The sequence below is a fragment of the Populus nigra genome, chromosome 5, assembly GCF_951802175.1.
Source record: "Populus nigra chromosome 5, ddPopNigr1.1, whole genome shotgun sequence".
Classification (NCBI taxonomy): Eukaryota; Viridiplantae; Streptophyta; class Magnoliopsida; order Malpighiales; family Salicaceae; genus Populus; species Populus nigra.
Genome location: NC_084856.1, coordinates 11,377,413 through 11,405,394, shown reverse-complemented (window position 1 = coordinate 11,405,394; position 27,982 = coordinate 11,377,413). Strand labels below are relative to the sequence as shown.

General features: G+C 33.3%; 2 protein-coding genes across 2 annotated transcripts; both read right to left on the bottom strand.

Annotated features, from left to right (window-relative positions):
• Nucleotides 1-5,074: 5,074 nt before the first annotated feature.
• LOC133695361 (BTB/POZ domain-containing protein At3g49900) lies at nucleotides 5,075-8,295 on the bottom strand. The gene is made up of 4 exons (XM_062117309.1): nucleotides 8,003-8,295; nucleotides 7,801-7,870; nucleotides 6,413-6,925; nucleotides 5,075-6,119 (listed from the first exon to the last, which is right to left on the bottom strand). The coding sequence occupies exons 1-4, from the start codon at nucleotides 8,137-8,139 to the stop codon at nucleotides 5,295-5,297; spliced, it is 1,545 nt and encodes a 514-aa protein (XP_061973293.1). The 5' UTR covers nucleotides 8,140-8,295; the 3' UTR covers nucleotides 5,075-5,294.
• A 16,305-nt stretch (nucleotides 8,296-24,600) lies between these two features.
• LOC133693295 (uncharacterized) lies at nucleotides 24,601-26,350 on the bottom strand. The gene is made up of 3 exons (XM_062114482.1): nucleotides 26,040-26,350; nucleotides 25,057-25,473; nucleotides 24,601-24,946 (listed from the first exon to the last, which is right to left on the bottom strand). Exons 1-3 carry the CDS (start codon nucleotides 26,085-26,087, stop codon nucleotides 24,749-24,751), a joined length of 663 nt encoding a protein of 220 aa, XP_061970466.1. The 5' UTR covers nucleotides 26,088-26,350; the 3' UTR covers nucleotides 24,601-24,748.
• Nucleotides 26,351-27,982: the final 1,632 nt, after the last annotated feature.

Below are 27,982 nucleotides of genomic sequence, written 5' to 3'. Positions count from 1 at the left end.
CAACCAATCCACTCTTGATCGATCCTTTCTAAATGAAGGGGTGTATGTGTAATAAACTTGTTGACATTGCTTTGTGAAAACAAAGACATCGTTTATGTTGCGGAATCTAGCTTTTGAGTTGATTTCGATCAGACCATAGTGCGGATCAACTCTGATTCCTCTGTCAGTCGTGTCATACCAATAGCATTTGAATAAAAACACTCTATTCTGCTCGTTATGATATTGCAGTTTGACAACCTCTTCTAATCTACCATAGTAGTCAACTTTTAACTCACTACTAGTGGATCTTTTAACACAAACACCGTTGTTGTATGTCTTTCTTCCTTGCCCGTATTCTTCAGTATGGAAAACATATCCATTGACAAAATACTTGTTGTAGCACTTATATTTTCTTAATGACATGCATACGTACAATAATTTTGCAAGTTAGAATGAGTTTGTGATAGCGCTTCCATGTGTTCTGAACCACGTGGCAAATTGTTCATTTTGTAATTGAAAGATCTGGGATTTGGTCAGCTGTGAGTTATTGGAGAGCAAATATTATCGATGTTGTCTGCAAGTGATAATAAGTTTATGATATTACAATATATAATTAACAGTACACTACTCATAAATTTTAATTAGTATTACACATATATAAACTTACTGAATAAAAAGTTTCAGCTCATCACAATTAAATAGAACATAGTTGTGTGCTTGTTTGAACTCTATTTCCGACAAATATCTTCCTCTTATGACATTTTTAGGTGTGGCTCGTCCAGTATTGGAGAATATTGACAAGTTCCTACTGGAAGGCACTTCACCACCATCATCATACCGTGGAACGCGATTGATTCTTGTTCTCAGATAAGGTTCAAAATAGTACGAGATAAATGTTAAGATCTCCTCAACAATATAGACCTCACATATCGAAGCCTCAACATGTGCCTTATTCTTAACCTTTTTCTTGAGATTAAACAAGTATCTGCATTGAATTAATCAAGTATTTTCAATTAAAAAAAACATAGAAAATACTTTTATATATAAATTACATTGCTACTGTAATATCTAACCGTTCGAATGGGTACATCCATCTATATTGGACCGGTCCTCCAGTTTTTGCCTCGAACGGTAGATGTATAGGGAGATGCTCCATTAAGTCAAAAAATGATGGAGCGAATATCATCTCAAGTTTGCATAGTGTCTCGATGATATTCGTTTGAAGCCTCTCAATGTGATCAACATTCAACTTGCTGGAACATATATCTCTGAAAAAATAACTGATCTCCGTGAGTGTATTCCATATTCCATTTGGCAACAAATCACGAAAAGCTAATGGGATGAGTGTTTGCATAAACACGTGGAAGTCATGACTCTTCATTCCATACAATCTGCATTCATCTATATTAACCAGCCTTGATATATTCTATGAATATCCATCCGGAAAACGCAGACTCTTAAGCTATTTATAGACTAGCAGTTGTGCAATTTTATCTAACACGAAGCTTGCTCTTGGTTTTGCGACCCGTGACTCATCATAAACCAACTCTATATTTTTATGGTTACAGTATAAAGCTATATCCAATCTAGCCTTGATGTTGTCCTTTGTCTTCCCCTTCACATCCATGACAGTGTTAAAAATGTTCTCAAACATGTTCTTTTCGATGTGCATGACGTCAAGGTTATGGCGGAGCAAATTGGTCTTCCAATAAAAAAGCTCCCAAAAGATACTTCGCTTTACCCAATTATGGGTCAAACCATAACCAGGAAACTTTTGCTTACCTGATTGAAGGCCAAACACAATGTCACCGTACTCTGATACAACATCATGCAATTCTTCACCAGAAAGACGCGGGGATGCAACATCTTTTTCAACTCTCCCAACAAAGAAAGCTTTTATGTTCTTTCTGTACTTGTGATTAAGTGGCAAGAAGCGACGGTGACAGTAAAAAAAAAAGCTTTACCTCCATTTGCTAGCGTGAATGCCTTGCTGTTTTCCATGTAGTATGGACATGCGAGTTTTCTATGCGTGCTCCAACCAAAAAGCATTCCATAAGCTGGAAAATCATTGATAGTCCACATCAAAACTGCCCTTATAAGGAAATTTTATTTCCTCGATATATCATAAGTCAGAGTTTTGGAGGACCACAACTGCGTCAACTCATCAATCAACGGTCGAAGACAAACATCTATATTCTGCCCCGGGCTACTTGGATCGGGTATGACAGTAGATAGAAACATGAACTCCGGCCTGATACACATTCCCGGTGGCAAGTTATAAACTGTGAGTATGACCGACTAACAAGAATAAGTAGCAGCAAATGACCCAAATGGGTTGAATCCATCTGTACACAACCCAAGACGCACATTCCTTGATTCAGCTGAAAATTAAGGATGCACACTGTTAAAGAGTTTCCACGCTTCGCCGTCAGAAGGATGCACCATCACTCCATCAACCGCATCATGTGCTCAGCAGTCCTTGGTGACATGAATAACCTTTGTAGTCTAAGTGTGATCGGAAAGTATCTAAGTTTTTTATATGCCACTAGAGTCTTTCCCCTTCTAGTTTTAGGTTTGTAACGGGAATGCCCACATGTCATGCACTTGGTCATCTCAGCATTTTCAAAGTAGTATAACATGCAGAACTTAGGGCACATGTCAATCTTTTGGTATCTTAAACCGAGGGGTTTCATCATGGACTTCGCAACATAGAAGTTCTCTTTCAGCCTGTTCCCTTCAAGTAAAATGCTTCTCGCCCATTCAATAATCTTGTCATACCCGCGCCTCACTCAACCCGTGATCTGACTTGATGGTGAACATTTGTGCTACGGCCGATAATTTACTTTGGTTCGTGCAGCCATCCCATAATGGTTCGTCAGAATCTTTCAACAAATCAAAAAACTTACCTACATCTGCATTAGGTTCTTCTTCTACGATTGGACATTGACTGACATTACCTTGATTCATTCTCATTGCATTCATAACCATATTTCTATAAGGATTAGTGTTGTCATTTGCCGCTTCATGCACGTTGCTAGCACTAGAAGTAGACCTAACCATCGTTTCTCTCATTCTCCTCTTACTAACAAATACTTCTCCATGTGCATACCAACACTGGTAATTCTTCATAAACCCTTTGTGTAGAAGAGGCATCATTACACATCTAGATGCAGATATTTTTAATTTTGACACTTCCTGCATGGACACCTAATACCGCCTGCAGTAAAATTTCTGGGAATAAATGTTATGAAATTAATAAAACCCTAAACCCCGTTACAATAATCAATCCTCTGCAATCCTTAGGGTGAATCTCGATACATCCATGAACGATCATCCATGACTTATATCGAACCTCTATAAAATTATGATGACATCATGTATTAATTAAGTAAGTTAGGTAAATAAACTTGCAAAAATATTGCTTGCCACTCTAACAAACTAATCACAACTTCTCATAAATATTAAATATTAACTATCATTTATCAACGTCCATACAAATTAATATATATAAATTTATAAAATTTACCACTCCGCAATACCATTGATAAAAGTTTAAACAGACCCATTAAGCAAGCTATTAATTATTTCAAAACAGCATATGTAATTCGGTAGTTCCATAAAGTTTTAACAATTTACAAACAAATACAATCTTACAAAATCTAAAACAAACCATAACAGGTATAGAATTATACATTCATATACTACAAGTTTGTTTGAGAAATAACAATAAAACATGTACATCTACTAACAAAATACATATACTAAAAAAAACAATAAAATTGGCATTTAATTAAATGTTAAAATTTAAAAGATAGAATTACTTATAAAAATTGATAAAATCCGTGGGTAAATCAGAACACGGATGCTGTGACCACAAAACTTCAAGAAATATAACTTGTTGTGTTGAGATGGGGGAGATTTTTGTTTGAGGGGGAGGGGGGATTGATTGTTTGCAGATAGGGAGAGTTGGGATTAGGAAGAAGAAGAAGAAATAGGGGAGCAGAAGGTCGGCAGAAAGGACATATATTAACTTTTTTCAACGGTTTCACCGACGACTTTTCCGTTGGTGATGTCGTCACTGATTCTGACAGAAAAATCAACACGTTACCATACGGATCTGCCATTTCGAATCCCTCGGTGATTTCGTTGACATTTTAAACGGTGAACCGGTCATGTCATTGTATGGGCTGTCATTTTGAATCCGTCGGTGATTCTGTCGGTAAAAATAACCCTACCAAAACCTCCACGTCAGTAACCTACTTTTTTTTTTAATTTGAAAACTTTTATGTCCGTAATTCAGTCGGAAAAGTTTTCATCGGTAATTTTGACCTCAAATTACTGACAGAAATATTCCGTCGGTAAATCCATTGCTATTTAACGAATTACTGGTAGTGAATTGTTAAATAATAAAGGTTAAGTAATTAGAATGAAGAAGAATCTCTTGAAATTCTAACTCTAAGACCTTGTTATTCGAGAAAGAAAAAGAAATCGACATACAAGTCAATTTATAACTAATAAATTCATAATTAGGATTACTAGTAGAATCAATTTCAAAATAAGAAAATTAATAATTTAAAATTAATAATACTTTGAATTATTTTTTACAAAGACTAATTAAAAAAACTTCTTCCAATGAAAGAATTACAAGGATCTTCTAGAATGCTTGACCATGAAATCTCTCAAGTCAACTTAGTTTTTCAGAAAATAAAAATTTTACTTGGTTTTTTTAGCAAAAATATAGTGTTGAAGTTTGCAAATATCAGCTGTGCCTGATATAATGAATATTAATGGTGCCACCAATCAAATTGTTAGTAAGCCATTTGTCAATCTTTTATTGCATAATTAAAAATCACATGTCTTTTGTTTTTATTTTTGAAATATATAGTGTTAGTCTTCTAAAGGAAAGAGAAGGATTACAACACTAAATTTTGGTTTCTATTTTGATTAAAGATTTAATCAATCAAATCCTATTTATACATTGATTTAAATTTTAAGGTCATAATTTATCAAAGATAATAGATCATGCATGTTCCAAGAAATATGATAGGATCAATCCTTTCCAAGTTATCTATAATTTAGAGGGGAAAGAAAGAGATGAAGAAGAAGAAGAAAACTACTTTTATATCCGCTAATATTACAAATCTTGATCTTAAATGGAAGCAAGCCTATACATTTATGTTAGGAATTAAATGGATTAGACAAAAATTCAAGAACTTAAGGGGGGAGAAAACCAAGAAAACAAAGAGCTACCCCGTATATAGAGCGAGCGAGTCCTCTTGTGAAATGGAGCTTCGTCTTTGGTCACGCCAGCGTCTTTAATTTTCTCCATTTGTATTTGTGTATTTACTCCGAGAGTTGCACTTTGAATCAGATTTGGACACCCATAATGTGCGTTTTAATCTGTCAATCAATCCCTTGCCATTTATATTACCTGTATACTTTGAACGTGAAGACCCTTCCATTTTCTCTCTCCCAAAATGCAGCCGAAACCCGGAAAAAGAAGCAGATCCTCTTTCACCTTTTTCTATCTTATTAGCGTCCCTCGATTCATGGTGGAAACTCGCAGACCTAGATGACGACTTTGCCAAACTTCTTTCTTCCATTACAGACTTGTGCGAAATTTTATGCAAGCTTGAGTACTCCAGAACTCTTCTGATTTCCTCTTCAGATTCAAGCAAAAGCTTCGAACCCTTTTCCTTCATCACCGCTCTTGTCTCCACCTCTGACTTCTGTAGAGGCTTCTTCTCCATTGAACTTCTTTTCTTTTCAGACTTTCGCAAGAGCTTTTTCATGCGAGATAGCTCTTTTTCCAAGCTCTCAATTCGTGAGTTTGTAGAGTCCATTTCTACCTTGAGTTGAGCTGCTTCTCGTGCTGCTGCATCTCGTCGGAGGATTGAGCCCAGAGTCATGGAGCCTCTAGTTAGATGACTGCGTGTATAATGGTGATTAGTTGTGGTGGGGGTTGTCAAGACTGTCCGGCGAGTGTTTAGCTGCTCGACCATCATGGCTCGTACTATGAATCTTAAAGGCAGCCTAGGGTTTTGCACTGCGTGTATGAGACATTGAGTTGAGAGCTTATCACAGTCTATGAAATTGCAGATTTCAAACTTCTGCTCTTCTGTTATCGTGCTACTATGTTCCTGCATGTGGTGAAAAACAAAAAGAAATTTACCTCCTAATTACCAAGCAGGAGATCAGGGAGAAGAGCAAACTAGGATGAAAATAAATTAACCCTTCAGGAGCTGTACGTACAAGTTGTAAAGCATGAACGAATTAAGATCAGGAAGCAGAACTCGTGAATATAAAACAGAAGTTCGAACATTGCCTTCTGAAGAAAGATTGCTTTTATTTTTAGGTTTGACCTTTTACTAAATAAAAGACAAAAGAGAAGGCATTTGAAAACCAATTAAATGTGAACAGCTAGCGAAAGTACCTGAATGTAAAGGTCCACAATCCTATACAGCGCGTCGTGGCTCTCAAACCTACATTGCATACACTCACCGACTATTTGAAAATCGTCGGTTGCCAGGTTTATAACGTCGTCAACACAACCATCCAGCATTTCATCGCTCTCTCCCGTCGAATTTAACGCTTCAACGCACCTACTGACCAAAAACGCTGTCGTTTCAGCCTCTGGAAGCAACCGCAAGCAGGAACAGAAAATAACCCTCGCTAACTCCCTCTCAACGGTGATGGCCCGAAGGAAATACGTTTCCGTTATCTGATTCAAGTTCTCTTCGTGTTTCCCGTTCGTCTCCGTCATGCCAAGTAACTCAGCTGCTATTCGCAAGGGAACAACGTTGAACGGCGTTATGACAACGTGGGTGCCATAGCAGAAGTCTGCTGCTAGAGCAAATGTTTCGGGCGTTATGTTTAATGTCAGAGTTATTTCGGAGAGCCCCGCCAGTCGACGTCTTAAATAAGAGCTCCTCGATGTCAGCGGATCCTATGAAAAAGATTTCGATAATGTATACTACTGTACGGCACCATGACTTTTCATTAATTGCTACTATTCATGATTTTTGGACAAAAATGAAGAGATCCAAGAGAAAGTTGCTTCAAGCGCACAATAAGCCACCATCTCTAAAATAAAATAAGCAACAACTGGTTTTCCTAGAGGGCAAACCTCCGTCTTACCCTCCATAGATTCATTAATGGGGCAATTGAAATTTTGTGGGAAAACTTAATTTGCATGGAAGAAATGTATCTGATTATTACACAACCATAGTATCTACTTACTATTGTCTTGTTTATTATTTAAAAAATCTACCTTAAAATTACAGTAACAGACACATTCGTGCTTGGTTCAAGATCGATCGAGGGATTTGTAAATCAGTGAAAATTAAATCTAAGGGCTTTGAACCTAGACCCTCTCTTCCGAAGGGGTGGTACTATTCTCTTAGCAAAATTTAGGGTAGTTTTCTTTTAATCACTTCCCACTCCCATGCGATAGAATCACATTGAATATTTTTTTAACATTATCGATCTTATACCTCATTGGCCAAATTGCATCTCAGTTTTAGCTACAGACAGACCATTCTAATCATAGTGGCATAGGATCCAATCTTGTAATATTCTGGCAACACCTCGCAACAAATACTCATGCTCATTATTTAATTTCCAGTTGAAATTACTTGAATTATCTTCCAAGTCTTTCTCACTAACTTCAATTTCTGTTTATTGTTTTCATGAGCACTAAATAATTCATTGGAAAAATAAAGTAAAATATATATATTGGTAAATCCAACTTCAAATAGGAACAATAATGCACCGGTAGGTAATATTACTAGATCAAACAATAAACCAAATGAATCAACTGACCTTGTGCAGATGGAAACAAGTTCCCATGACATAGATCAAGACATCCGTTTTTCGCCCAGTCGCCAGTGACCTATTATATTTATTTATGACAACAAAAAGAAGTGCTTTCATACACAGGTATATATATATTGATGTTCTTTTAACTGATAAAAAATAAAAATAACATTGAATAAAAAAATATGTGTAAAAGAAAATACTATACCATGACTCTACTGTAGAGTGGAGGGGTGTTGGAGGAGAAGAAAGATCAGAGAGAGAGAGAGAAGGGGAGGAAGAAGAATGTTCGTATTCTTCTTCATATATGGTATCTGCGACTCTCAACTCCTTCCAGCTGCTCATTGTTGGGACTGGATTTCTTTTAGATCGATTCGGCTCTCTTGCGAAGAGGGATCACAGTTTTCAAAACGATTTGAATACCGTTGTCGTTGCCATTAGGGTTTTTGGAAGGTGAGAAATTCCCTCCCTGGTTAATAACTAAATTGGTAGGGGTATTAATGGTGCATGTGATGACTCATAAATGCTGGTCTTAACTCCTGTAAAAAAATAAAATAAAATAAAAAACAATTGCCTTTATACGGTGTGGTAGGTTTAGGACAAACATAAATTATTAGTCCTGGCTCCTATTCAAGTTGAAGTCTGGAACCGTCATAAATTATTAGTCCTGGTTCCGAATCTGGGGCCACGTTTGTTAAATTTTCGATAATTGATTTATATTTCTGCTTTGTAGTAACATAACTGTGTACTTTCGTGAATTATGACGCTGGCTGATCTTGGACCATGCTTCGTCGCGATGTCTTATGGAAAGGATAGCAAAAGGTCAATTCGCACAATAACTCAGTCTATAAATTGCCAAGTGTAGCGATTACTTGTCATGTTTGGACCTGAATTTAACTTCATTTTACGGGTATATCGTTAGTATACTTTTTTACAAGTAGCGAGTCCGTGCGACGAATCTGGATTTGTTATGGCTATAGAATTCTAGCAAGGCTAAGAGTTAAAAAAAAAAAATTGATGGATAAATAATTTTTTTTTTTGTCAAAGTTCATATTTAAAAGATTAAATAAAAAATAAAAAAAATTGATAACTCAAAATGTTTGAGCTCAGCGTGAGGTACATGTAGGTCTGGCGAGCTACCAAATTTAATATTATTAGGTTTAGCTATGTATTGAGCTCATGTACACTTGGATTGAGCGAGCTACCAAACCCAATATTTTTAGGCTCGACATCATGTCAAGCCCAAATGGATATAGAACTAATAATCTTAATAGACTTCATTTGGGGTCACAAGACTTCATTTATTTATTCTTATGAATCTTAATATAAAATGTTAAGTTCAAGGATACTCATCTCTCAACATCCTTATAAAAGTTTTATAAGGACTTATCATTTTTCCATAAATATTAATGATGTGTAATATATATTTATTACTCATTAATACTATTAGAAGAAAATTACTTTCAAGTTTATTATGTCTATAAAAATACAAGACTAATAGGGTATATATACCCCATGAATCCTTTAAGCATCAAGTTTACAATTTCTTCATTCTCAATATTTTTATCATATATTTTTTGAAAGTCTATCTCTCTAAAATATCATTGTATTTCTTTCTTTAAAAATATACTTACTTAAGTATCTGAGAGTCTTTAAATATATAAAAAATGATATTTAGCAGATACTAGTAATCTACAAAAAAATAAACTAGATTACTAGAACCAAGAGATTAATTGATTACAACACATAAACCTTACTCCTAAGCTCCTTAGATTTTTTTTGGTCACATCATTATTGGCGTCATCTACTAGAAATGATAAAAAAAAAGCCATCAATTATTATTTTATAACTGATTTTTAATGAGAGAATGGACCAGATTGCTAGAAGCAAGAGATTATAATCTTGTTGATGATATCAATAAAGTTCCTTCAACATGAAAAACTACTTTAATTATGAAAAATATTCCTAATCATCTTGGAAGGAATGATATACTATGAATACTAGATGTGCACTATTTATAAAAGAATCAGAAGGCCATACAACATTTTTGTGGTTTTAAGTCATAACATGGTTTCTCCTACTTACCTAGGGACTTGGTGAGACAAACAAATCCAGGCCACACTTTTTGTCAAATTCATGAATGTTGTTAAAACCTTGAAAGCTTAAAAGTTTTCAACAAGTACAAATAAAATATTGGTTCAGGCCGTAAAACATATGAAGTCTTTTTAGAAACTATCTAAGGGGAAACAAGTCAACTACCTAGAAGAAATGTACTAGAGAAACTCTATATTCTCCTCACCTATAGAACTGAGACCATGATCTCAATACAAGTTGGATACCCAAGTCATCAAGTTAATTATACCTTAAAGTGCAATAAAAATGTATCATAGTCAATGATTAAGAATGTAAGTTTCTTTTATATATATATATATTATTTATTCAAAGTAATGATGTTTTCATTTTCTCCAAGTAATATCACGGACCTCTCATTAACCTTTCAAGGATGAGATTGACTTAGTCTTCCTAATGCGATTGCATAATTTACCATGGAAGGGATTGACATAGTCTCTCTAGTGCAATTGCACAACTCTCCAAAGATGAGATTGACATGACATCAATCTAGGGCAATAGCCTCAAAATCAACAATGAAGGAATTGACTCGGTCTCTCTAGTGTGATTACATGATTTACTTTGGAAGGATGTGATTGACATAGAATCAATCCAGGGCAATAGCCGCAAACTCATCAAGGAAAGAATTGACTTATTCTCGCTAGTGCGATTGCATAATTTACCTTGGAAGGGATTGACATAGTCTACCTAGTGCAATTGCACAACTCTCCAAAGATGAGATTTACATGAAATCAATCCAAGAAAATAGTCCCAAACTCACGAAGGATGGGATTAACTCGGTCTTCCTAATGTGATTGCACGACTTACCTTGACAGGGACCAACACGGTCTCCTTAGTGCGATTGCATAACTCACCAAGGATGGGATTGTCTCAGCCTTCTTAGTGCAATTACACAACTCACCTTAGGGGATCAACACGATATCTCAGGGAAATAGCCCTAAACTCACCAAGGATGGGACTGGCTTTGTCTCTCTAGTACAATTGCACAACTCAACTTGCCAGGAATCGATATGATACCTTTATGGGAAATAGACCCAAACTCACTAAGGATGAGATTGACTCGGTCTCCTTAATATGATTGCACAACTCGTTTTGGCAGATATTGACACGGTATTCCTAGGTTAATAGCCCCACACTCTCCAAGGTATTTGACTTGATCTTCTTAGTGCAATAATATCAATCTCCATGAAATGCCTAGGGGCATGTCACCAAGTCATCAAGAATTCATCCAGACAATGATATACCTATAACCTCGTTTTGCTCTCAGTTCAAAGAAAAGGGTGAATCCTACTAAGGTTGGGCAAACTTAGAAAATTTATATATTTTTTTTATGTGTAGAGGCATTAGTATAAGCGTTGGAACCACACTAACTTTCTAAAGGATTTTCCGCCTACATATTCCTCTAAGTATAAACATTGGATCCATACAAACTTTTTTAAAAAAAAGTTTTAAGGATTTAGACCATGCATGACATTTTTACTATAGACGTTGGATTTATACAAACTACACAAGAAATGAAATATAAAAATAAAGTTTATAAAATGAAAAACATTACATAAGAATAAACCCTACAAGACCAGGATTGTTTACATAACTAAGGGGAGACGAGGGGCTAAGACATAAACATCTAGGCCAGGCTTCTCAACTAGATTTTTTTTTTATCAAATGTAAGAATTGTATAGATCAAAAAGAGCAAGACAAGCTTGCGGTACAAGCTGGAAACCAGCAGAACATTACATGCACCAACAAAGGAAACAGACTTCCTTGAACAAACCTTAGCAAACATAAAAGGCAAGTGCAGGGGAACATTCTCCCCAGCACAAGCCAGCCAGAGAAAGGGGATAGGATCCCATATACAAAAGCATGAACAGCCCTCATGCAGGGCAAAATAGAAAAAAAAAAGCCTAGGGGAACATGCTCCTACTAAGCCGAACAAGAAAGGCAAAATACAACCAACAACAAAACAACATCAAGACAGCCTGGACCCACTGTCTTCAAACCAATAGCATTGAGTAACTAAAGCCCCACAACAGGGCACACCAGGATCGGATAAGCAGCCTCCTATTCTGGAGCAAATAGCAACAAAACCCACCTGCATGAGACCCCACACAGGCTCAAAACAGGACAGATAAGTCAACAGCTTCTAACCAACCCAACCAGCAGGGCCACAAGCATATCAGTAGCCACAAAGCCTGCAAACCAACTGTCCAAGGAAAACAGGCCTCCCAGAAGAATAATAGAGGCAACAAGCCAGCAATAAAAATACAAAGCCAGTAGACAAGACTAACAGAGGAAAGGAACCAAATCAAGAGGCACAACCCAAACCAGCAATAAACTGCACCAACTATAATACAGACCTATGAAGGCAACAACAGCATACAATATAAGTAAAGCCCAGATTAGACATAAGGATATATTCCTTGGCCAATATTCTACAAGTGCATAATATTTCAAAGGGAAGAAGAGGGGGTGCTGCCCTGAATCCTGGAGTCAGTCGAGGAGGAGTTTTTGGAAGGTCGTCCACTCATTCCTAATGACATCCCTGGTCATCCAAATATAGAGGTGGCAGCAACTTTACTTCTTGTCAAGTATTGCCTCCTTGGAGTGAATGCTGCAGCAGCTTCAAAGAAATCTTCTCAGCTAGATTTTTCCTATGTTGTGCAACTGCAACCCTAGTAGGGGAAAACATCAGCAATGGCATAAGGATTAGATGGAAGACAACATTTAAGTCCACCTATATTCCTCTTGATTGATTGAAGAAAGATATTGTGTAAGGATTTACAATCAATACTATTTGAGAATAGATAAAGCATTTTCTTTAATTCACCTAGGATAATGAAACATCTTTTAATTACTTAAATACATTCATATAGTTCATGTTATACTCAATATCATCGGTATATCAGAATCGAAGTATAACATTTTATATATAAGATAACTTAGTGGTCTCAAGTATAAGGATCACTTACACAATCGTCAGATGAGTCTTTCTATAGACATAAGTGATCTCTCCATATGAAATTCTCATACAGGTCAGTTTAGTGTATATATCATCTAACAAGCACCTATATATTAGTTCTATGTATCCCTTATACCAGCTTAAGAGAATAATTGCTTCCTTTTATTAAAAAAACATAATATGTACCAATTTTAATGACTTTAATCAATATCCACTCTTAATATAGTATTGACCAGGAATATTTAGAAACAATACATTGATGCAATAAGAATCTCATAATTATAACAACTTAATAATTTCCTTTGTAAAGTATTTTTGTCTCAATGACTTTAACTTTACTCTAGATTCATTAATCAAATATTTAATTAATATTAAAGATAAATAACACCTTTATTAAAAATTAAATATATTTACATGAACAAAATCAATGTCATGTATAACCAACTAATTGGTTACAGGGCATATATACTAACAATACATGCATTAAAGCCAATTACTCATGTATCAAATATTATATCACTCTACTTGAAAAAAATGATTTTATTGGGACATTAGCTTAATAAGAGGATCTATAAGATTCTCTTCAGTGGGTACTCAATGTATCTTTACATCTTTTCTTTCTATAATTCTCTAATCAAATGAAATTATCTAAGTGTATTTTTAAATCATTGATGAGACCTTGGTTCATTTGCTTATACAATGACTATATTGTTATCATAGTGCAGGGTTATTGGATCAATAATACTAAGAACCACATCTAGTTTAGTGAAAAACTTCTTGATCCAAACAACCTCTTTTATTCTCTCAATTACAAATGTGTACTAAAATTTAGTTATAGAATCTTCTTTAGTCTATTATTTAAAATTCTTCCAACTCACAACACCATTATTTAGAGTAAAATATAACTAGGCTAGATTTTCTATTTTTTAATAACTGATTGAAAACTAGCATCCATATAACCATGAACTACTAGTTCATTTCCTCCATTGATCAAAAAAACATATTTAGTTCTTCTCAAGTACTGAAGAATGTTTTTTTTTAATATCTTTTAATGACCTTCACCTAGATTGGATACATATGATCTTGTACATTGTATCGCATACATTATGGATATGATATCCAAAGTATATATAGAGTCATTTCCTTTATGAAACAGGTAAGTATCCACTTTTGGATTCTTCTATACTAAACTATTTTGACATCTTGTCTATGTACGTAGATTGGGACAAACCAAGCAACATATTTTTTTCTATCTCTATAGATATTTATTCCCATTATATAGATTGCATCTCTTATATTCTTTATGGAGAAATTCTTGGATAATCATATCATTACTAAATAGAGTAAAGAAATGTAATTTCCTATTAGTAATATGTTGTCTATATATAATATTAGAAAAATGACTCAACTCACACTAACCTTTTTATAAACACAAAGCTCAAACATATTTTTGATGAAATCAAATTGTTTGATTATCTCATTAAAATGGATATACCAACTCTTTGAAGCTTAATTAAGTCTATAAATGAATTTTTATAGCTTATATACTTTATTAGCAAATTCCTTATATTCAAAACTTTCAGGTTGTGTCACATACATATCTTCTTGAAGATTTTCATTAAGGAATATAGTTTTGATATCTATTTGCAAAATCTCATAATCATGGTATGTAACTATAGAAAGCAATATCCTTGTGAATTCTACCATAGTTAACGACAAAAAGGTTTCATGAAGTCAACCTATATGTCTTTGTCTATAACCTTTAGTAACCATTTTAGCTTTGTATGTTTATATATTTCTATCCATGTCAGTCTTTTTCTTAAAGATCCACTTACATCTAATATGCTTTATCCATTCAGGTGGATCAACAAAGGTCAATACCTTATCGGTACATAGAATCTGTTTTAGATTTCATGACTTCAAGCCATTTCTTAGAATCAATATTAGATATTGGTTTCATATAATTAGTAGGTTCATCAAGTATAAATAACTCGTCATTTTTCAGCTTTCATGAGAAGTTCATATCTCATTGGTGTATGATATGTCCTATCATATCTATGAAGTTCTTATTTTTCTTGAGTTTTAAGTTAAACATCTAATGTGCATCAAATTCAGGTTCCATTTGTGGTTCTTGAACTTTTTCAAGTTTTATTTTCCTCTCACTACTTCTTTAAATAACAAATTCTTTTTTTATATAAGTAGTATATTTTGAGAAAAAATTTTTGCTCAACATGATGATATAAATAATATCCAATAGTTTTTTTTTGGATATCTCATAAACTTACATTTATCCAACTTAACTCATAGTTTTTTAGATACAATATGCTTCACATAAGTGTCACATCTCAAATATTTAAGTATCATAAGATTGGTCTTTAACCATTCCATATTTCATATGAAATTTTAACAACATAATTTGATGGAATCCTTTTTAAAAGGTAAGTAGTAGTTTATAAGGCATAGCTTTAGAAAGAAGGTGGAAGGTTTGTATAACTTATCATGGACTACATCATATTCAGTAGGGTGTAATTTCTACTTTTAGAAACTTCATTATGTTGTGGTATTCTAGGAGGTTTCCAATATGAGAGAATCTCACTCTCTTGTAAATAATCTTGAAAATCTTGGTTGAAGTATTTGACACCTTAATTTAATCGAAGTATCTGAACACTCTTTCTTATTTGTATTTTAACTTCATTTTTGAATTCTTTTAACCTTTCAAATGATTCAGATTTTCATCAAATACACATGACTATATCCAATATGATCAATAATGATGAAACAAATACATTCATCTATGGCACGAATCATTATTGATCCATATACACATGTATATATTAGATCTAAAAATTCATTAGATCTTTCACTCTTTTAATAATGGGGATTTGGTTATTTACCCAAAAACAAGCTTTACAAGTTTCATATCATTCATAATCAAAAGGACCAAATATCATTCTTTATATAACTTAGTGATTCTTATTTCATTAATATGACCTAATCTATAATGTCATAAATAATATGGATATTGATTATCTAATATGTGTTTCTTGCTATTTATATTAAACCTGAAAATTTTAAGATCAAATATATACAAATCATTTATATAAGTACCAGATTCATAATAAATAACATTATTATAGAAGGAAAAATTTTTTGCCCTTAATAATAAATTTAAATCCATTCAGAAATGGATACAATGCTTTTAAAAAGTGCTAGAACAAAATAAAAATTATCAAATTCTTATATTAGCCTTTTTAGCAAAGTTAATGCAGACCATTACTCTATTTCCTACATATATGTCTATTTTTCTTTTATTCAATAAATAAGCATATTGAAATGAAAGCTTTAATAAGCTTCTCAGCTTTCATGGTTGCAAGATAATCTTTGTAGTTTCTTCTATAATGGCTTTCCATGCTGCAATAATGAAAATTACCCTTGTCATTCTTCTTGTCCCAAATGGGCTTCTATGCTTAGACTGCAAAACCAAGTCAATGTTTAATTCATGATCCATGAAAAATTCTAATTGGCATGATTTCTAAAAATAATTAATCATCCTCAACACATGGGTGTTCACTAAGGAACTCTTTGTTATCTTACAATGGAATAATTTGTTAGAGGTTTCATACCTTTTAGTGCATCAAACAACTCTTTGATATGCATAGTATTAAATAGGCATTCATATTCTTATGCTATATTTGAAGTTCAAGTGACATGTTGGCTAACATCACACATATAGCCTACTCATCATAATCAATATGATGTTGATAACCAACCCTAACTTTGTTATTAGTGTCCTCATTAAGGACAAGAGGAATAAAATTTTCAAGAACATATTACATTCTCTCTTGTTTAAGATCAATTCTCACATTTCGGTACTAGTCTAAAAAGTTTAGTTCTGTCAATTTATTTGCATCAAGTATGCTACATAGGGATATATTTATTTTTACTCATGGTAATCTATCAACCTATTCATGTAAAGATAACGAATATTGATTTCATGCATAAGTATTTATAACCAAATTTAGATAAGGTCTTTAATCATAATTTGATCTCCCACTATTTTCTTGTAAATTAAAAACTCTCACTATTATTTCAGGAAATCTCGCTTAGATCTCCTAGTGGAATAAGATCTCATTTAATTTATGTGATCTTAAGTAACTCAACAAATTAAAATAAATTAAATTAGGTAGTTAACATAACTTATCAATTAAATTTTTATGTAATTTCTAGATCAGTTAGGTGACAACTCTTTGTCTAAAAAATCATATATATTTTTTCCTAACTACTACCTCTATTCTTATATGATCATAAGTAACTCATCCAAATCATATAAGTTATTTAAGTAGAATATAATTTTATAGCATGAAATATATTCGATTAACAATAATCTTGAGTAGCTCAATAAGTTATCTATAAATAGAATTGTAGTTTTATGCATATAAAATCAAAAGAAAACAAATCATGTTCTCAACATGTACTTAATATATTTAAGAGAGATTTATTATTTTAATTAAGTCTCATTCCCTAGCATTAGTGATATATCATACATAACATTTACGTATAAATATACACCTCTAGCATGTCATTCTAATTGGATGATTATGGGCATATCTAGACTAGTTTACTCAAGCCATCAAAGGTAATTAGGTCAAAATCTAAGTAGTTGCTACAAATCTTTACAAGTCCCTTGTAAGCACCATGGTTGTAGCCTTTTTCGTTGTTCTTTCTTCATCTTGAATTACAAAATATTTTTTTTCTATCTAAATTTCTAAATTACATAACATTTACATAATTGAATAAGAAACATCGAGTTATGTTATAGGGGAATTAGATGAGAAAATATTTTTACAACCCAGAAGAAAAATAGATAAAAGACGGGACACACATGTCCTATTTAATATTACAACCATTCAACCATAGAAACACAATCACATTTGTCTTTAATTGTTTATAACCATCCATAACATATAATAACACATTAATATGCATAAATAAAAATATCGCATGCTCCAATTCTAATTATTGGCTTTATGTGAAATTTTAAGATAATATTTCTAACACTTAGAAATATTAAATCAAATCCAATTTGATAATTCTCCTAACTCAATAAATTTTATTAAATACAATTTTCTTGAAAAAACAGTTTTCAAAATTTAATAAAAAATTAATCATATTAAAATTCTTATTAACATCCTAAACTATTTTATGATTAATGAAATAAAATGTTTTGGCTTAAAAACTCTCTTTATTTAGAAAAATATTTTTCTAAAATATTTTAATTAAAGAATTTATTTCAATCCTAATCCAATTAGGATTATATAAAAGTAAAAATCATGAATTAAATACTTTAATTCAATCCTAATCCAATTAGAAAAATTAATTATATTATTAATTTAATTTGATTTTTAATTTTAAAATATAAAATCAACATTTTATATATGTAGAGGGATAGAATTGAAAATGTCCGATTAAAAAAACTTTAACTTAATGATAAAATGGATTAATTTTAGAAGGTTGAGGAGACAAGATACCTTGTTAAATGAAATACACCCAAATTATATAGGAGGGGTATTATCATATTTTGTTAGATATTGACCAATATAAATATCATACTTGGCTTTCTTAAGAAGCCAAGTGTGGCTGGCCAAGAGAGGAAGAGGGTTTCTCAAATTTTCTTCATAATTGTTCCAAAAATCTCATCTAAACACTTAGATTAAAGGATGAAAAGGTGTTGGAAGGAGATCTAAGCTAAGAAATTAAACAGTTTCTAAGGTGTTTATAGCTTGAGAGCCTGATTTTTAAGGGAGAAGAGGGGCAGAAAAGGGTGAATGGAAAACTTGTTATTCTTGCCATCTTCTTCCTAAGTCTTTTTTGTGTTTAAGAGGTATGGAAATCCAATGCAAGCTTAATTTGAGGCTTTGACATGGATTAAAATGGATTGTGTGTTCTTATGTATTATGGAAAAATGGGATTCGGAATTTAATTGTATGAATAGGTCGTTTGATGTTGGAAACATGTTTATTGGAGTAATTAAACAATGGGTCAAATGTCAATTTGAGACAAATTGAAAAAAAGAATCTTGCATTCCTTCTTTGACCACAGGTTCGACCAAATAGTCATAAAAGAGAGGGGTAATTTCCTTAATTAACATATAAAAAATGGTATGCAAGGTTGTTCTAGTATCTATTGATGATAAATTGATATCAAGATTTGGAGAGAGAAAAAAGGAACCCATGGTTCCTCTAATGTAATGTTCGACCAAAAAGCACTGGAAAAAGATAATGAAATTTATTTAATCTTGGTTAAGGTTATGTAAGCTTGTGAAAGTGAGTTTAATTGTAATGATTTAGTGGTATGGGATTTGAAGAAAACCCTTGGTTTCTTTAAATATAGTTCGACCAAAATGGACATAAAAAAGGGAAGGATATTAATATGAATTGTTTATGTAATTATCATATAAATATGTTTTTGGAACTAATTTTGTTAAGTTGATGATGAAACATAAATAAAAGAAAAATTGAAAAAGGCAACCATGAGCAATTTTAATGGTATTCAGCCAAGGTAGAAAATTAAATGGGGGATTAGGTATGTTAATTTGGTTTGCCATAGTGAATATATATATATATATATATATATATGCTGAGATAATAGAAAGGTATTAATATGGGGATCCAGGTGTGGATCCAAAGGTTGTAATAAAATTATGGTAATGAAATTATCCTGTGTAGACAAGGGATACAACCACAGTCTAGAAAAGGAAGACATTGTTTGTTTTTACAGTAGAAACGCCATTTTAGAAAGAAAAAATTTAAATTGTTTTTGCTTAAAAATATTTTTTGTTTGTTTTTGGATCGTTATGATGTGCTAATATCAAAAATATTTTTTTTAAATATTTAGATGCATTTCCTAGCGAAAAACACTTTGAAAAACAAACGATAATTTCATCTGTTTAAGAGGTGAGAACTTTGTTTCAAGCTTGGTTGTGTTTAGATTGTGAAATGTTACATTTTAGTTGAAATATACATGATGGAAATTTGACTTTGAATGGATGATTATTTAAATTAATGATATTGTGTTTGAATTATATTTTTAAGCATGAGATATGATGGGTAATGATTTAATTATCCATTTTACAAAAGAAAAGAAACTGAAACTAAATTTGATATCTGATAAATTGCACAAACTGGTCAACTGGTTAGGATTGCTAAATGATTTGGATGATCGGTTGATAGGAGGAACATTGAAATTGGCTACTGTCTAATTCAATTGATTGAATTGGTCGACGATTAGGGACACTAATGAAACTTAAGTAATAATCGATCAACTGTTTGGTTATGCCAAAGTGAACCGGTCAACCATTATGCTAATAAAGAACTAATATTATTTAAAAGGAAAATATGAATATGAGTTTCTAATGGTGTTCATGTTGTAATGATGATAATGTTTCCTGTTGGAATAAGAAGACTGACGGTTTAGGACAACATCAAGGGATAACACCACGAACACAGGCCCCGGGTAGGTGCTTTACACTTTGATAATTCTTTTATGTCAAATCAAGTAGTTATGGTTTTAATAGATGTGGTATATTTCTTCTCCAATATGATTAGAGTGGAACTAGTTATTTTATAATGGAACTAGTTATCTTGTAATGGAGCTAGTGCCTAGTAATGGGCAATGAAACTAGTTATCCTGTAATGGAGTTAGTGCCTGGTAATGGACAGTGGACCTCTATCCAGTAATAGAGCTAGTGCTCAGTAATGAGCAATGAACTAGTTATCTTGTAATGAAGCTAGTGTTTGGTAATGAATAGCAGACCTAGTTATCTGACAATGGAACTAATGTCCAATAATAAACAGTGAAACTAGCTATCTTAAAATGGAGCTTTTACCCAGTGATAGGTTATGGAACTAGTTATTCTATAATAGAAATGGTGTCCACTGATGAGTAGTAGAACAAATTAACAAATGATGAAGTTAATGCCTAATAAATAGACAGTGAAATTAATTAACTATCAATGGAGAATTACACTAGTAATGACTAATGACAATAATTGGGAAACGACTAGAAAAAAAATATCATATACCTTGGAAAAGATTATTCGATAAATTATAAAGATAATTGAAAGACAAGTCGAGTTTATAATATATCTTGAGAGTTGCCTTATTGTTTATATGTTAATTTCATGTTTTAAATTTATACTTAATGTTAAATTAATTTCAGGTACTTTACAACCATGATCTGAATGAGTAGATGTCTAGGATTTAATTTTGTTAATTAATAAAGATGTAATTTTGATATATTAATCCTTTTGTAAGGAAAATTTAGCATATAAATAATGTCAAGAATATCACTTACAATAAGACCCTGTTATTAGACTTTTATAATGTTATGTGTGTGTTTCAGTACATTAAGATTTGGAATGTATGAATCTAACTTCTAATATTTTTCTATGAAATTGTACAATGTCTTGTATTCATTTATTGATTGGAAAAGTTGTTTCTTGAGATATGATGATGTGAAATAAAGTTCAGGATGATTGGACTAGGACACATATCTATATTCCTAAAAGTAAAGCACCGATACTCGGGGTCCCAAAAATACATCAAGGCTTTAGTTGCAGAATTATGCACGAACACCTTTGTGATTTCCACTTTCCTCCTATATTTCTTCAAAAACCCATTCTCGCGGATGCTTTTCATAAATGAGATGAGCTTCTTTAAGTCATTTCCGGAGCAACTCACATTTCTGATAGGTGGTAATTTGCTATCATTCAGTCTTAAGCAATCCCTTTCTAACAACTATAGGGATTTAGAATTCAACCCGTATTCAACATTCTGGGGAGTGTAAAGACAAGACATTTGGTGATGAATGTTGGAATCAAGAAGATGGAATTGAGAGTGATTGCTCATAAATTCAGCTCCCACATCGCTTTGAAATTTTATTTTTTATTTTTTTGCATGAGAATTGAACCTCAACAAGAGTTTGAAATTGCTTAAAAATCATAAAGGCTTGAGATTTTAATGTCATGGGATAAAACCATATGAAAACGTGAGTAATCATCAACAAATATAATGTAATAACAAAAATTAGATGAAGACTTAATAGGAGCAGGGCTCCATATATCACAGTAAATAAGGTTCAAGACATAGGAAGCACATCATTAGCATTAAAAGGTAGATTGTGACTTTTAGCAGTCTGACAAGCAACACACAAGTTGGGAGTGGACATTAAAGAAGTAATAGAAAGATAACCCTTTTTATTTAATAATGAAATAATAGAATGTGAAACATGACCTAAACATGCATGCCAGAAATCATAAAAGGCACTTAGAGAATTATTTTTAAGAGAAGAAACAAATGCGGATTGACTATGATTTAGCACATGAAGACCATCTTTACGACGATGACCGGGTGCCACCACCTTTCTTGTATTGCGATTCTATATGAGAAACAATGTATCAATGAAAGTAATAGATACGGGATAATCAGAAGTTAATTTGCTAATAAATAATAGATTTTTTTGAGCCGTGAAACAACTAAAACATCCAAAGTTTAATGTTTAGAGAAGGGAAAAGAGTACCAACATGAGTAATCGGCAAAGATGCTTCATTACCTACTATTACACAATCCTTACCATTATAAGATTGAACCTTGTCTAGTTGAGAGGAGTCTGACATCATATGTGCACTAGTAGCTCCAGTATCAATATACCAATCAACTGTTATGTCAAGTAAAGAGCAGTGAGAGAAGGATTCAGCAATGTTGGCAAGGTTAGCAGACTTTGCATAACGATCAGGATAGTGTGCAACTGTATGTCTAATGTTGTGGCATATCTAACAACGGGGTGAATAAGAATTACCACGACCCTTGCCATATCTAAGAATGAAGGATACTCCTTCCCTGTCATGATACTTGCGAAAGCCTTCATTTCGTGTTGGATGGAAGTTGCCTTTAGTGACAGCAAAGGCAGCAGATGAGAGAGCAGGTGTTTCAAGTGACTTTTGAAAGATTTCAAAACTTTCAGCCTTGGAGACAAGATCTTGAAAGGTAGGCAAAGGAGAAAAAGATATTTGGATAGTTGAGAAGTTTGCAAACTCAAAGCCTAGGTCATGAAGAAACTAGTGAATTTTATATGTTTCATCAGCAAAAGAGCCCATGGTATCCTTGCCCATGCTCAGCTACTTGATTGCAAGCCAACGATGACTCTCATGGTTTTCTCACAACAATTGTCCAATGATGATGATGCCTTTACTAATCCCATGTTGTTTCGTTTCATGGTAGGTGATTTGCAATATTTAACTATCACTCGTCCTAATCTTACTTATGTTGTCAATTCTATAAGTCAGTATATGCAATCTCCCATGATGCCTCACTTTCAAGCCCTCAAACATATCCTTCAGTATGTCAAAGACACTTTTCGTTATGGTCTCTCCTTCTTCACCCACTAGTCTCACTGTCTACTCTGATACTGATTGGGTTGGTTGCCCTAACACGTGTCAATCCACCTTTAGTTACGCAATATTTTTGGGTGACAATCTCATCTCGTGGAGTGCTAAGAAACAACCTACTGTTTCTCATTCTAGTTATGAATTTGAGTATCGCACCTTGACTCACACGGCTTCTGAACTTGTTTGGATAACTCATCTTCTTCATGACCTCACCATTTCTTTTTCAAGTCACTACTCCTTTATGATAACAAAAGTGCGATTTTTCTTACTATCAATTCAGTTTCTCACAAAAGGTCAACACATCACTCTTGACTACCACTTTATTCATGAGCTAGCAGCATCACAGATTATTCAGCCTCAATTTATGCCATCTCACTTGCAAATTGCTAACATTTTCACTAAAAATCTCTCTCAATCACTATTCACATTCTTTCGCTCCAAGCTTCATGTTCGTATTAATCCCACACTCAGCTGGATGATAAGAAATGCATCACATCATGTTATCCTCCTTAATTGCAGGATATAATAAATAGCAAGATAGATAGGATAAGTTATTCTTTTGTTTGTGTTCTACTGTAACTATACCTGCAAATTCCTATATAATATATATAAATCTCTCGCCAACAAGTGTGGCTTTACAATTCCTTCCAATAAGTGCCATTTAGAATCTGTACATAAGATACAGGATGTCAGGCTGGAAAATGTTGCGCTCTGGAGGTATGGCATCGAGTCTTCCCATCTTCAGGATCTGCAGTTCATGGACGCCACTGAATGTAAAGTAGAAGTGAATAGTGGAAAAGCCTGCCTTATTTGTACTTTAAACAATGACTCGTTGCCAAGGACTATTTTTCAGTTGCAGACGTGGATCCTTGATTGGTTTCTCTCCACTTTCTTGGCTGCCCTTCTTTTTTCCCGATAATCTATGTCCCATCAGAGTATAAACAACAGGATATGATAATTGATGAGGTTCAAAATCATAGCCTCTGGAGGTTTCTTACTTTGCTGTGACTGTTGTATCATGTCATGTGTAACGTAGAATTAACCGGCAATGTTTTGGCATGCGAGAATTTGAAACAACACTGCAATGGTTGTACAAAGTTGGGCATCTGCTACCTGAACTTCCGTTCACAATCAGTAACGGATTAAAGTTAACTCTAGAAGATCTGTACAAGACCATCTCTCCATGTCATTTTAGGTGATTCCACATTTTCCTGGGTCTATGCTATAAAATATAACCCGATGTTTTTCGTGAAACTGACAACAACATACTGTCTATGGAACATGCCAGGTAGCACATTATAAAGCAATGTCACGTGCAGAACAAGCTAACTATTTGCATGCATAGCTCTGAGGATACAACTGGGAACCAAATATCCCGTTCATGAACTGGACCTTGTTTATTCCTCTGCAGCCATGGCTAATTAAGTATTTTGGCCAGTGCAGATATTCTCTTCATTACATTGACTGTTTTCTTTCAGTGAATCACCCCAAAGCCACAAAACTTGCATCAACCCACCATTTGCAACATGCAAAAGAAATGGCGTAAAATATGTTGACATGACCTTCACAAGGATGAAGCAGCAGCTGATACCCAGAAGCGGCAAGTTCAGCCCTCTTTTCTGTTCAAGAGGCAAAACAAAAAAACATTTAAACAAAGCAACACGTATATTCATTTATCCTTGAAAACAAACTGAAAAAACACAGGGAAAGAACACAAAGTGGAATTTACCTCTGGCGCTTGAAAGACTTCCATTGATATCTCTTTCAAGAAGTCCATCATCAAGCAGCCAGCAAGAAGACCGAAAGGAATCGTCAATTCCCGGTTTCTAGAGATGGAATACATAACATCGGCTAGAAAACTAAGCAAGAAAAGTATTACAAGGGACCACTTGAATGCCTTCTGTCCAACTAGCAGTAATCGCTTAAGCAGCAAATCCTCAGCTTTTCTCCAAGGAAATTCCTTTGCGGAGTCGGGGATGGCATGCCACAACCTCTCCTTGACAATATTCAATTGCAGCTTGACCTTACTTGGTTCACCAAAATGGGCCTTTGTGACTTTCATCGAACATGTTGGGGAGATTTGGCGAGGTGCATGTGACAGTAAGCACCAACGTAATCGACAGGGTTTATTCCTCAACACTTTAATCTGTAAAAAGGGCCAAAGATAATGCCATGCACAAATTTTCTGGATACTACAACAACTCATAATTCCACCATGAAAGGTTTTAAAGAAGAAAAAGATGCATGCATATGTGCAGATTTGAAGACTGTTTCATTTAAATTGAAGAATTTCGATTAGACCCCATTTGCACACCATTCAAAATCACAAATTCAACATTTTTCTTCATAGTGGTGTTGAATCAACCTGGGCCAGTCACACTACAAGGCAAGCCGGGTTCATTACTCCGACCAAAATCTAGAGAAAAAAAACATGCCTCAATTTCTTATCTGTACATTTTCAATCACGGTTTTCATTTTTCATTTTTTTTTTCTTCACAAAACCACCATAGCCTGCCTCTCTTACGCCATAAACAAAGGTCCAACACAATTAAACTCCAAATTTACTAGTAAAACTGTAATTACATAGATCACCAACAGCAACAATTAATTCCTTTTTCTCCCATGGCTATTGACATTTGAACGGCAAAACCATTTGACCCACATAGATAGCATAATAAGTAGGAGTAAAAATACAGTGAAAAGAAAGGATGCCTGATATTGTGGACTTGAGGGCAATGTTGAAGACGCGAGAAGTGCCATTTGAAACTGCCTTGGCCTTTTCTGTTTATTGATTCTTCTTTCTCCTCCTCTCAGTTTCTCCTCCTAGCTCTAGGGTTTCTCAGGGGTGTGGGCATGCTTGTCAATTTTGTCGCTGCAAGGAGTTTTCTTTGGGCCAACTAAAACATTTTCTCAGGCTGGAAAATAAAATGGCTAGAAATTCCTCTTGGGCTAACTGTTTGGTCCTCCTCTCTTGAATAGATTTTGGACCAGTCAGACTCTGTAGAAGTTGTGATAGGTAGAATATGGAGTGGATACAGTTTATTCAAACAAATGATAATTTATATCCAAAACCAAAAAGACATAAATACAAATAACCTAATACTCTGAGGATACAATAAAATTTTATCACTCACGAGGAGGAACTGAATGTGATGTCAAAAGATATTTATTTTTTATTCTTTTAATTATTGTTTTTTTAAAAAAATTATATAATTAATTTGTTTTAATTTCATACATTAATAATTAATTGATTGAGAATTTGTCTTCATGGTTCTTTTAGATTGAGTGCTTCAGGTCTAATGACTCGAGTCACGAGTTTGAAAAGTCAACTTAAAAAAAAGGTTTTATAATCCTCTTTTATTTATCAGGTTATTCTAATCTTATGATTTGAATCTTGAGTTTGATGAAATATTCTAGACTAGCTCAGTCTTGATTACTGTGGTTATAAATTTGTCATGCTAACTCGAGTGGATCAATACTTTTTTTCTTACCTTATTTCGGCACCTAAACATCATTTTTTGTGCAAAAAAAAGGTCAGTTCGTAGCAAAGTACGAGCACCTAGGCTATATATATAATAGGCGGGGGTTAGCATTTATTAAAAAGAAAACATTGGTGACAATTTTTCAAAGTGATTTATAATGGGGTGTTTAAGAGTATGGTAGTGGTTGTTTTTTAAAATGATTTTTGCTTGGAAATGTATCAAAATAATATTTTTTTATTTTAAAAAAATTATTTTTGATATCAACACATCAAAACGATCTGAAAACAAAAAAACAATTAATTTAAAGTAAAGAAAAAAATATATTTTTTCAAAAACCCTTTTAAAATGTTTTAAAATGTAAAAACAAATAGGCTCTTCGTCGTTAAGATGTTGTCATGGCCAAGGTTGTATTGCTTGGAGATGGGCCTTAATCACAGACATTTGATGCTTATTATCGTCATTGAGTTGACACTGAATATGCTTCAGTGTGTCAAATTTAATTTGATTTTTTGTGTGTTGGTTAGAGCCTTTGCTATTATATTTTGTCTTGAAAAAGGATATTTCTTTAACTTTATTAGAAGAAATTAGTCATAAACACAAACTAGTTTTATTTAATTCCATGACAAAGTCAATGTTACTTTATTTGTTATCTCCTTTCCATGCTAGAATATATATGTTTGTGTGTTTATGTTCGTAATCCAAGCTATACTATTTGCTTTTAAATATCTGCAAGTCGTTTTATCCTAAAATATGTTGAGATTGGTTAACTTGAAATTAGTTATTTGAAGTAAGTGATTGAAACTGTTGTTATTTATGTTGGCTAGATAAGCAATTAAGTGCTTTTAATGACCAAATGTTATAAACTTGTTACATGTCCGTCAAGACTAACTTAAAAAGTATGGTAGACTTATAAACCCTATAAAAACATCTAAAATGTAGAAATGATCTTGAATCTTATAACCTAAGACAATGATATTATATGTAAAGTTCTTCAAACAACATTTCACGGATCTGCTCGGGTATGGTACTACAGCCTAAAGTTTGGCTCTATCTTTAGCTTTTATGATCTCTACCTCAAACACATCACCCATTTTAGCATAAAGATACCATTTAAAAGAGCATAACTAAGCTTTTCATCATGACACAATGAGAAGATGAGATCATTAAAAGTTT